This window comes from Sinocyclocheilus grahami, unplaced genomic scaffold (assembly GCF_001515645.1).
Source record: "Sinocyclocheilus grahami isolate Dianchi unplaced genomic scaffold, SAMN03320097.WGS_v1.1 scaffold1450.1, whole genome shotgun sequence".
In the NCBI taxonomy this organism is placed as follows: domain Eukaryota; kingdom Metazoa; phylum Chordata; class Actinopteri; order Cypriniformes; family Cyprinidae; genus Sinocyclocheilus; species Sinocyclocheilus grahami.
In genome coordinates, this window is record NW_015506629.1 from 77,839 (window position 1) to 89,042 (window position 11,204).

General features: G+C 40.8%; 1 protein-coding gene across 1 annotated transcript; it reads left to right on the forward strand.

Moving 5' to 3' along the window:
- Positions 1 to 1,293: 1,293 nt before the first annotated feature.
- On the forward strand, positions 1,294 to 6,936 carry LOC107570382 (SLIT and NTRK-like protein 3). Its single transcript, XM_016256611.1, has 3 exons — positions 1,294 to 1,491; positions 1,808 to 1,882; positions 2,735 to 6,936. The coding sequence occupies exon 3, from the start codon at positions 2,784 to 2,786 to the stop codon at positions 5,397 to 5,399; it is 2,616 nt and encodes an 871-aa protein (XP_016112097.1). The 5' UTR covers positions 1,294 to 1,491; positions 1,808 to 1,882; positions 2,735 to 2,783; the 3' UTR covers positions 5,400 to 6,936.
- Positions 6,937 to 11,204: the final 4,268 nt, after the last annotated feature.

The following is an 11,204-nucleotide window of genomic DNA, read 5'->3' on the forward strand; positions in this document are numbered from 1 at the left end:
TAGCTATACGGTTTCGAGTCAAAACGTTTTTAAAAGTCAAACTGTGTTGTCAAAACAAGTCTATTTTCCATAAATATCAGTTGGGGCAAGTCGTCACATTTTATTGGGCAAGTTATCTCTTTTTATGTTGTAAAGTCTACGTTTTTACAGTTTTTTTTTTAAATTTAATTTTACTATTTAATTTTTTTTTGCAGCAGCAAAATGACAAAGTGTGTTTAATCAACTATGTTTTGTTTCGTTGTTTCTTTGTCTTCAGGAAAATAATGGTGGAAATACTCCATATGATTTTTTTTTGTTTGTTTTGTTTTTTTGTTTTTAGTAGTTAAGACTACGATTTACAGTATGTACCTATAGAACCTGAATTTTAGAAATAAACTTACTCTTTGGAATATTCAGAGTAAATGTGCAAAAGCTAGCCCCGGTCCTCCCTATAAATCAAAGTTAAATTCATATCTATTTGGATATATATTAACGATATAGTTAGCATTATTTAAAGTAATAATGTGTTTTATGTCATTAATAAATCATATTACAGAGTGTTACCCATAACCTCTCCCTCATTTCCATGTAAATGTGCAGAATAAAGGTATCCTGTCATCGCCACTGCCCACGCGCAGAGCTAGATTGCCCGCTGCAGGCAGAGCGCGGGAAGACAAGGCGCGGGAAACGCGCGGAGCTTCACACAGAAGAATTCTCCTCAGCTGTCTTCACTGCAGATACAACCAAACTAAATATATACAGAGGAAAAATAAACAGAGTTATCGGATAGTTTCGTTTGTAATTTTGCCGCGTTAAGCCAAGGAACCCCGGACTCGCATTTCATCGAACGAAGTGACATTTTCCAAGGAAAGAGAGATGAAAAACTGTGCACAACGGAACTGAATGGGACATTCAAAGCCTCAGAAGAGTTCACCGATGAAGCTCAGAGTTAAATAACCTGTGACATTTATCTCTGAACACAAATCGGAGATGGGATCGCCCTATAACATAACGTTACATAGCTGATGAAGAGAGAGAGAGAGAGGGGGAGAGAGAGAGAGAGAGCACACGGGTGCGCGCGCGCTCCCGGTGCGGCACTCAGCGCGCTCAACAGCTCGTGCCTCCTCCATCCCAACCCTCTCCGCCAACGCCGTCTCTCCAATCTCTGCCCTCTCCCTCCCTGCTCGCTTTTCATAAAGCTCATTTCCGTGACGATCCGAGGCTTTTCTCCGGCACGATGAGAGACGCGAGCAGCGCAGCAGTGGGACAACCGAACAGAACCGCACGAAGCGGAACTGAGCTCCAGAACTGAACGAACCGGCATCATAAACAAACCTTTATAGAAAAAAGGAGATTTAATTCAAATCACGTCTTCATCTTCTCTCTTCTTGGTATTAGAGAGAGAGAGAGAGAGAGAGAGAGAGAGAGAGACCGAAAGAGAGGGAGAGAGACAAGGGAAAAGCACAGGAAATCTTTAAACTCGTCTTATTTCGGATGCTCCGGTGAAAAAAGGTGAATTTTGAGCGTTTCAGATGTTCACAGACTTTTTGGAGATGGGAGAATGACCTGGGTGATCCACAGAATAATCTCTGTATTTAATCAAATGATGCATTGATTTGTTTCTGATGTAACTGCGCAGACTGCTGTACCAATCTCCCAGTTTTAAAGGTGTTTTAGCAAACGTATTTTTAGTAAAAAAAATATCTAAAATGCAAGTTTAATATTAAGTTTAACATTTATATATTTTTTTTATTATTATTTGTGCGTAAAATACGGAGATTTTTTAAAAAGCGTTTCATTCCAATGCATGCTCTTTTTTTCTTTGTAGCCAACCATCGGAGGCAACCTGGGACCACCCGTCTCCAAACCCTGGAGATGTCAAGTTGGACACCACTAAAACCGAGTAGGTATCCGCTACTTTATCGCTTGGGAATGGAAGGACATAGGAATTGATTGCTAAAGCCAGGACACCAGAGAAGGGTGGGAGGAAAATACAAAGTGTGCTCTTCATGGAAAATTGCAGTCTCTTCTGGATGGAAAACAAGGATCTTTCGAGGGCTTTTGGTCCTTTTTTTCCTTTCGAAATCCAAGAGATCCGCAGAGTGTGGCACACTCAGCAGCATTTGGCTCTGAGTTTCTCCACTGATCTGCTGATAACATCTGCGCTAATTAAGTGCATTCAGACTGTGGAAAGCAAATATGCATTAAAGGTCTAATTGGCGTTTTGGCGACAGTCTTAGGATGCACCTGTCATTGTTTTTTTGAAATGTTAAGTGGATGCAGCTGTTGATTCGATTTAAGTATGCATTTATTGTTTTAATTCATGTTTTATTGATCTAATGTTTTTGAGATTTGCATGATCATGGAAAGAATTGACAAAAGTCATATTTTTCCAAATGTTTCTTGTCCTGCACTGTGTTTGTATGTGTGTGACAGATGTAGTGAGATACAAAATAGACAGTTTCTAATGGTGATATGCATTAAACAGTTTAGATGTGCTTTGTTTCTTTCGGTGGTTAAAAACATTAGTGGTGATTATGCCCTTGAATGTGTTTTTGGGTGTAGTGCAAGCTATCATCGAATGAAAGATGTCAAACCCATGACAATGCATGATCTCTATTGTAAACATGTCATGACGTGGAAGGAGGAGGTGTTTGTTGTGTAGTTTATTGTGCGAAACGCTCAAAGCATTGCAACTGTCACTCGCTGTCTGAGCCTTCTCATCTGACGCTCTTTTTTCTGTGTTTTGTTGCAGTGCTGTGAAGTGGCTCTCAGCCTTAACTTCATCAAGACTCGGCGGAAGGATGCTGTGGTTTACCCTGCTAAGCACAATAGCTTTAGGATGGACTACGCCGATCCCTCTGTTGGACGAGTCGGAAGAAATAGATGAGCCTTGCTTTGACCCTTGCTACTGTGAAGTCAAGGAGGGTATTTTCCACGTCCACTGCGACAGCAAAGGATTTACAAATGTCAGCCAAATCTCTCAGACGTGGACGAGACCCTTTAAACTCAATCTGGCGAAGAACTCCATGCGCAAGCTGTATTTTAACAGCTTTTTGCACCTCAACAATGCCGTGTCACTCAATCTGGGGAATAATGCGCTACAGGACATACATGTGGGCGCGTTCAATGGACTGAGCATCTTGAAGAAGCTGTTTCTGCATGAAAACAAACTGGAGGTGTTCAGGAATGACACTTTTATGGGGCTGGAGAGCCTCGAGTATCTTCAGGCGGATTACAACGTCATCAAGAGAATAGAGAGTGGGGCGTTTCGGAACCTCCACAAACTCAGAGTACTTATTTTGAACGACAATTTGATACCCGTGCTACCCAATTTGTTATTCAGGTCCGTATCTCTCACGCACCTTGACTTACGTGGCAACCGCTTAAGAATTCTACCCTATAAAGGGACGTTGGAATACATCGGTCGCAGCTTGATGGAGATCCAGCTAGAGGAAAATCCATGGAACTGTGTGTGTGACATTGTGCAGCTCAAAACCTGGCTGGAGCGCATCCCCTACACGGCACTGGTGGGCGACATAACGTGTGAATACCCTTTTCATTTACACGGTAAGGACCTTCGTGAGATCAAGAGAAGCGAACTTTGTCCTTTACTCTCTGAAGCAGAGCTGGAGGCCAAACATGGCATTCCCAGATTACCATTTAATAACGAACATGTCTGGCCCACCAAGCCTTCGTCTATGTTGTCATCTTTTCATAACACAGCCTCCTCAGTAGAGTACAGAGAGAGACACGTAAAGCCGACTAAACGGCCCAGACCCACAAAAACACCACCCACTCCTCGTAGCATTTACCCAGGGCTGAATCAGCCTCCAGTCGCTGCCTACCAGACCAGACCCCCTATACCAATCATTTGTCCGACAGGGTGCATGTGCAATTTACACATCAATGACTTGGGCCTCACTGTCAATTGTAAAGAGAAAGGCTTCCACAACATTTCTGAGCTGCTCCCACGACCACTCAACGCGAAGAAACTCTATCTAAGTGGGAATTTGATTCAGAAAATTTACAGGTCGGATTTTTGGAACTTCTCTAGCTTGGATTTATTGCACTTGGGTAACAATCGGATATCATATGTTCAAGAAGGCGCCTTTATGAACTTACCTAATTTGAAAAGTTTATACTTGAATGGCAACGACATTGAAAGGCTCACTCCAGGCATGTTTCGTGGTCTGCAGGCGCTTAGTTACCTGTACTTCGAGTACAACGTCATTCGAGAGATCCAACCGGCCGCCTTCAGCCTCATGCCAAACCTGCAGTTGGTTTTTCTCAATGACAACCTGCTGCGCACCCTGCCCATGGATGCTTTTGCTGGCACCTCCCTGGCTAGGCTCAACCTGCGCAACAACTACTTTCTGTACCTTCCCGTGAGTGGAGTCCTGGAGCATCTCCACTCCATCGTTCAAATCGACCTTCACCAGAATCCTTGGGACTGCTCTTGCGACATCATCCCACTCAAGCAGTGGATCGAGAAGCTCAGCTCCGTCATTGTTGTGGGGGAAGTGACCTGCAAGACCCCGGACTTCGCTCTTGGCAAGGATCTGCGCACCCTAGAGGCTGAGGTTATCTGCCCTGAGTTGAAATTTACTGCTTCTTCTCCCGTCCTGCCCAATGACATGACAGCCACCAGCGGCTCTGAGTTAGGTCAAGCGCCAGCGACGGGAGCTGTTCCACTCTCTGTGCTGATCCTCAGCCTGCTGATTCTCTTCATATCCTCCGTGTTTGTGGCTGCCAGTCTCTTCGCATTCGTCCTGCGGAGGCGAAAGAAACTTCCCTTCAGGAAGCGTCAGGAGGTGGACCTTACGGGCATTCAAATGCAGTGCAAGATCTTTGAAGAGAGGCAGACCGCCTCGCCTGAGAAGCCACCCGGTCACGTCTACGACTACATCCCCCATCCCGTTACTCAAATGTGTAACAATCCAATTTACAAACCACGAGAAGGAGAGATCGAGGGCGAGCAGTTTGCAGAAACCAAGGAAAATAACAGTAATTATCGAACTCTTCTGGAGAAAGAGAAGGAATGGACGATGGCTGTGTCCAATTCCCAGCTCAACACCATTGTCACCATCAATCAGTCAGGTGACATGGCAGGCTTTCACGAGAATGGAGTGCTTTGCCCTACCGTGATTGACAGCCAGAGACCGACCCCTACGGTGGGTTTTGTAGACTGCCTGTATGGCACCGTTCCCAAATTAAAGGACATGCACGTTGCACACGCACATCCCCCCGGAATGCAATACCCCGATTTACAGCAAGACGCCAGATTAAAAGAAACATTACTTTTCACTGCGGGGAAAGGATTCCCTGAGCAAACCCAAAGTGAATACCTCGAATTAAGGGCAAAACTCCAAACCAAGCCGGATTACCTCGAAGTCTTGGAGAAATCATATAGATTCTAATTGAATTGGAAACAAACAAAGAAAAGAGTAAACTCACTTACACAAACTCCCCCCCCTCCACGCCCAAAAAGAATACGTATCAAAAAAGAAGCATGGCAAAATTATATGTTTCACACACGTACACATACACACTCTCACACACATTTCCCCCAAGTCGCTTTTGGAGGAAAGGCCATACTCAGATTTTTCAATGAAGTGCCTTTTTTCAGAGTAGCCAGCAATGTTACCACCCATTATTTTTGTATGGAACAGATTTGTTGAACCTCCGGAGCGCCTGGCACAGTTTGTAGAATATTTGCAGTTTGCTGCATGCATTCGACTGCAGAAGGAGGTTATCGAGCAAAAACTTCACCTGCTATAGAAATACAGCGACATATTACCCGTTGAGTGGTCTATTTAATTTTCTATACAGCAAAAGACAGAGATCTATCTCAAGGACGCACCCGAGGATCAATATTTGTGAATATCTAATGACACTTCAAGATTTTATGGAGTTCAACGCACTTTCTTAAGAAAAATGCTTCTGGATACTATCACTAACAGCTTTTTAGGAAGCACTTTTAATGTTTTATCTCTCTCACAACGATTTGACAAAGTTAAAATTGTGCATATATTTATTCTGTAATTTCAGTGAAAGATTTAATTGTAAAGGTAATGTTAAATCAATGTATAGTGATTATGCGTCTGGTATAGCCTTCTTAATAAAAATACAAAGTCTTAAATCAAATAAAAAGGGTACCAATGCATACTGTTTGTGAGAAATAGACTTGACGTATTGGTATGGCGCTTCAAATGACAAATTATAAAATGCACATTAACCTATCAAGGTCTCACTGCTGCTAGGAGAGTCAGGTTGAGACAGTCTGGTGTTCCTGCCTGTATGCATGTGTCATCGATGGGTTTGGACATGAAAAGGAGACCTTGGTTTAGATTTGAGTCTTTCTGTGAGGTATGTTGTTATACCTGTCCACTGCTTACTAAATTACACAACATTTGAGATGACTATTTAATGCAATGTCACTTTTACATGTGTCCACATGAGGGAGAAAGAGAGACACACTGGCATCATGACTTTGGATGGACAAAATTGATGTTTGATTATTTGAGGGAAATCTCCACTTATTTTTTCAGGTATGATATACAACTTCGTGCAACATATAGCATCTGAATATAAATTCTGCTTGTGTGTGTGTGTATGTTGGGGGTCATTTTAATGTTGATGCATTACTCAAGTGACATAATTACGTACTAGAAAAGTGATCTGTCCAACAAAAAAAAATTATACTCCCCTTTGACAACAAAGTGGCTATTTTTTAAACCAAATAGTTTATGTCTGTTTGCCTTTGCCAGTTCTATCCATAACCATTTACGACAAACATCGAAATACTTCATCTATTATAAAGTATAGTTATTTATCCTGAGGTTGTCAAGGATGCAGAATGGTCTTTCTTTATTTGTTTCTTATCATTCAGCTTCTGTTTCCTCTGTTCAATACCCACCGAGAATTTTATTTATATATTTTTTCCCTACATTCATCATTTACCTAGCCTGTTTTGTCAATATTTCAATAAATTTTGCTTGGTCCATATTTAACAGCACTCCCTGTTGTGCAAATCTGTTTCACATCAATAATGTGTCCAAACAAAGAGCCTTTGTGCATTTTTTTTGTCAAAAACTATTCATAGATGAGTGTTACTGTGGTGCCCTAAAGTGCATGCAAATGCTATCTTAACTGCATTTCTGTCTTTCATGCATTCTCTTCAGAGCTTGTTTGATTCTTTCTTCTGTAGAATGAGAGGTGTAACTTTTGTAAGTGAAGGTGTCATTCAGAGATTGTGTGGTGATCGCTAACGCTGCTGTCTGGATTCTTCACTGTGATGAAGAACCGCTCAGGGACAGTAACGGTCATAGGGACAATGTCACCTTGCTGTGGATTACATCTAGGTTGTCCTTGTCTCTATATTTCAAAGTAATGATCTTACTTTATTTTTTGCTAAAGGGTAGCGAAGCTAATGATGTATGATGTTGGTGTCCACAGAGTTCATTTTTGAATGAATGATGTTCTAAAGGGTTGACCTGGACAAAATATATCATTAGAACAGTCATTCTTGTTTTGGCTACAATTAATTTTATTGTTGTTTTTAAAATAGCCTTCCTTTTTGACAGCACTAATCAATGTAATAGGCAACTCAAAAATGAATGATCTAAATGGAGACATTTTGTTATTTTTAGACATTATCTAAAAAAAGCACAATTTAAAAAATGCCAGGAGAGTCCAAGCCATGTTATGACTGTAGTTACATATCCTACTCAGTCAGATCAAATTTGCTGTTATGAAAAATGTAGTGCTATAGATTTTATTTCATGCCATGTTATTGACCTTCATTCCATGTAACTTGCATATGTGTTTATTTGTATTTTTTCCCACATCTTGCAGTTTAATACATCCCCCTGAGGTTAATCTTGGCTTGTTAGATCCGTGCTTGGTAAATGTTCAGTTGGTTGGGGTTTATGTAATCTATACTTGACTTATGTCAACAAATTGTAGCTCATTTGTAGTATCGAACGATTTCCTACATCAATATCATCGTTTTGTTTGTGGCTTGGTCCTGGGGAACCATCGACATGGCCGCCTTCTCTGCCGTCTTTCACTTGCTTGTTTGTTGCTGTGGGGGTTTGTTGTGATGCATTCTGGGAGATGCAGCACTGAATCTGCATTTCACTTAGTTTCTTCCTCCTCTTGATGGTTTGTTCTTGGGCTTTTCAAAGGGCTTAATTAGCTAAAAATGATCAAAATCCAAGGAGGTGGATTGAGGGGGAAAATTAAAAAGGAAACGGGGGAGGAAGAAAGACTTGAATTTAAACAGGCCAAGCATACAGTTCAGCATGTAGAATCAGATCTTCTGGAATGTGCCAAATTGAAACTGGATTTTGGAGTTGTTGGAGTGCAACTGATTGAAGACCTTCAATCAATATGAAATATGCAAGCATGCTTGGGTTAGTACGACTTGTCATATTTCTACAGTGACTGCAGAAAGTTGTTGGCCACTTAAGCCACAGACATTAAAATGTCTAAATGCCATTGCATTAGATAGAAAATATTAAAGCAAGTTGCATCTGGGATGAAATGAAATGTTTTTCTTCATTAATTTCACTTTTCTTTATCATTTTTGCTCAGTGTCTTTTAATAAGCTGGTGTTTTGATGATTTGTATTGGATATACACAGTCAGTTCAAGATTAGTCGCATGAACAACTATGAACTTGTTTCATTTATTACATACAGAAAGTGTTGAAAAGGCATTCAGACATTTTAAATGGTGCTTAAGTGTCCTTTCTAGGTTCTCTGTACATATGTACATTCCTGTGTGAGTTATGTAGATGCTTTTCATTACTGTGGCAAGTATTTGCTAGCTTTTTGAGAGATGTTGTCAGAATAGTGAAGATGGTTTCAGAGCCCGAGGGAATAGAGAATGTCTAATGAATCGTGGCGGTGCTGAAGGTTGCGGTCCAAGGTTCTGAAATCACTTTGCATGCGAATGGAATATGAATTAACTCCAGCTCTGTCCTTATCCTTAGAATTGTTCTCTTTTGAAGTTTTATTTTAAATTAGAATGCTGACCTGCTAAAATTATTCATGTGTAGTCTTGCATTTTCCATTACCAAACAGCATTTATTTCCTCTGAATTATGAACCGAGCTGAAATGTTTCAAATCCCATTACACAACATTAATAACGCAAATTACTTCAGTGCAAGTTAATTACAGGAATCAGATTTTGTGTCATTTACTGTATATGAAAACTGTTTTTTTACGTGTGTGTATGTATTCAATTACCATTGTTTCAGTGCAGAGGTGCAATAAGTCAGAGCTGATAGACATCAAACCTCCCCATGTGAGAAGCCATTCACATGTCATGTCTATGCATGTGTGAGCTCAGTTTAAAAGAGGAGATAGACAGTAGGAGGTAGACAGAGGATTGAATACCATGCTTGTGAAAAATCTTACCCTGACTTTCATTACAATTGCAAGTATTGTGTTAGACAGCATTGTGTTCAGGCTGATGTTTAGGTGTGAGCAGACAGCAGTTTTCTCTTTCTTCTTTTGTCTCGTGGCTTTCTTTGCAGCTTGTTCATGTAGGACAAAGAATGAGAACAGATAGATAAATGGAGAGAAGTGGGGGGTGTCGTCAGCGTGTACTGTATCTGCGGCAGCAGCAGAATAAAAGCATTCACACATACTTTTCTGGATTCTGCTGCTGTTACTGGGCAGATGTTACTGATGCTTTGCCATCGTAAATTTTACCATGTTAAAATGAATAGTTTAGTCAAAAAAAAAAACTTACTAATGGACCCTCTTCAGTGAATGGGTGCCGTCAGAATGAGAATAATCAGAATAATCCACACAACTCCAGTCCAACAATTAACATCTTATGAATCAAAAAGCTGCAAGTTTGCAAGAAACATATCCATCATTAAGGCATTTTTAACTTCAAACTGTTGCTTCTGGCTGAAATGCAAGCCTTATATCCATAATATTGCTTTCTCCAGTGAAAAAGTCATCTCATCTGAATCGAGAGAGAAATATTCACACATCGTTTTCAAGTGAAAACAGTCCAAAGCAGTTCTAAACAAATATGTGTGTGGATTTTGATGTGAGAGGACAACAGGAGATGGACTTTTTCACTGGAGGAAGCATTATTATGGTTTATGGACTAGTATTTTAGCCGGAAGCAACGTTTTGAAGTTAAACATGTCTTAATGATGGATTTGTTCCTTACAAACACACAGCCTTTCGCTTCACAAGGCAATACTTGATGGATTGGAGTGGTGTGGATTACATGTGGAATATTGTGATGTTTTTATCAGCTGTTTGGACTCTCATTCTGATGGTACCCATTCACTGCAGAGGAACCATTGGTGAGCAAGTGATGTAATGGTCAATTTCTCCATATCTGAGACAGAAACAAACTCATCTACATCTTGGGTGTTCTGAAGGTGAGTAAATGTTAGCAAATTTTCATTTTTGAATGAACTATTTCTTTACTACAGCTCAAATCTATAGCTAGACAGACATACAGTATGCTCATTTGTGAAAGACGAGGTGGTGAATATTCCTGGAAATGTTCTGATCGCATTATCAAGTGCTCTTATGCTATAATGCATCAGAGAGGTTGGTGTGAATGCTGGAAAGAGGTTGCTGTGTACTGTATTGTAGCAGGCAGTTAACTTTGGCTCTCAGAGCTATTAGAATGCACCTCAGAACGATACAGACACAGCTGAGTGTATCGATCCAAGCTGGCAGCGCCTGCCACCGCTCGATAGAAATATCTATGCAAGCACGTGATCGTGACTCTGTGTGTGCGCATTCTTTTCTGTGATGTAAGTGCTTATGGTGTGGGTGTGATGGGAAATACTTGAATCTATGCATATGAGGAAATATTGAGTTAGAGTTGTGCGCTTTATTCCACCATTTAATGTTTAGGCTGTATCCGTGAGTGGGTTAATGATGGCAGTTTTGCCTAAGCAAGGTCACTTACATCATCTGTCAGTGGGTGATGAAACCCACATCAATCAATGAGGCATTTACTGATTTTATACCAGCAAACCCTTTTATACCTGCTTAATGCAGATCAGAGCATTGTTTGTTTACATTTGCGTGTGACAGCTGCACGTCGACACATCATTAATGAGTGTGCCGCTGACATTTACTCCTCAATCTGGCACTGTTGACTTCCTCTAGACTGCTAGCATGCAGCCAATACACAAAGAGGAAGTGTTGTGTGCTTGTGTGTTTTGTATGCACTTG

Bases quoted from the DNA above. Each gene is read 5' to 3' on its own strand.
- LOC107570382 (XM_016256611.1), top strand. From the start codon at position 2,784: ATGCTGTGGTTTACCCTGCTAAGCACAATAGCTTTAGGATGGACTACG.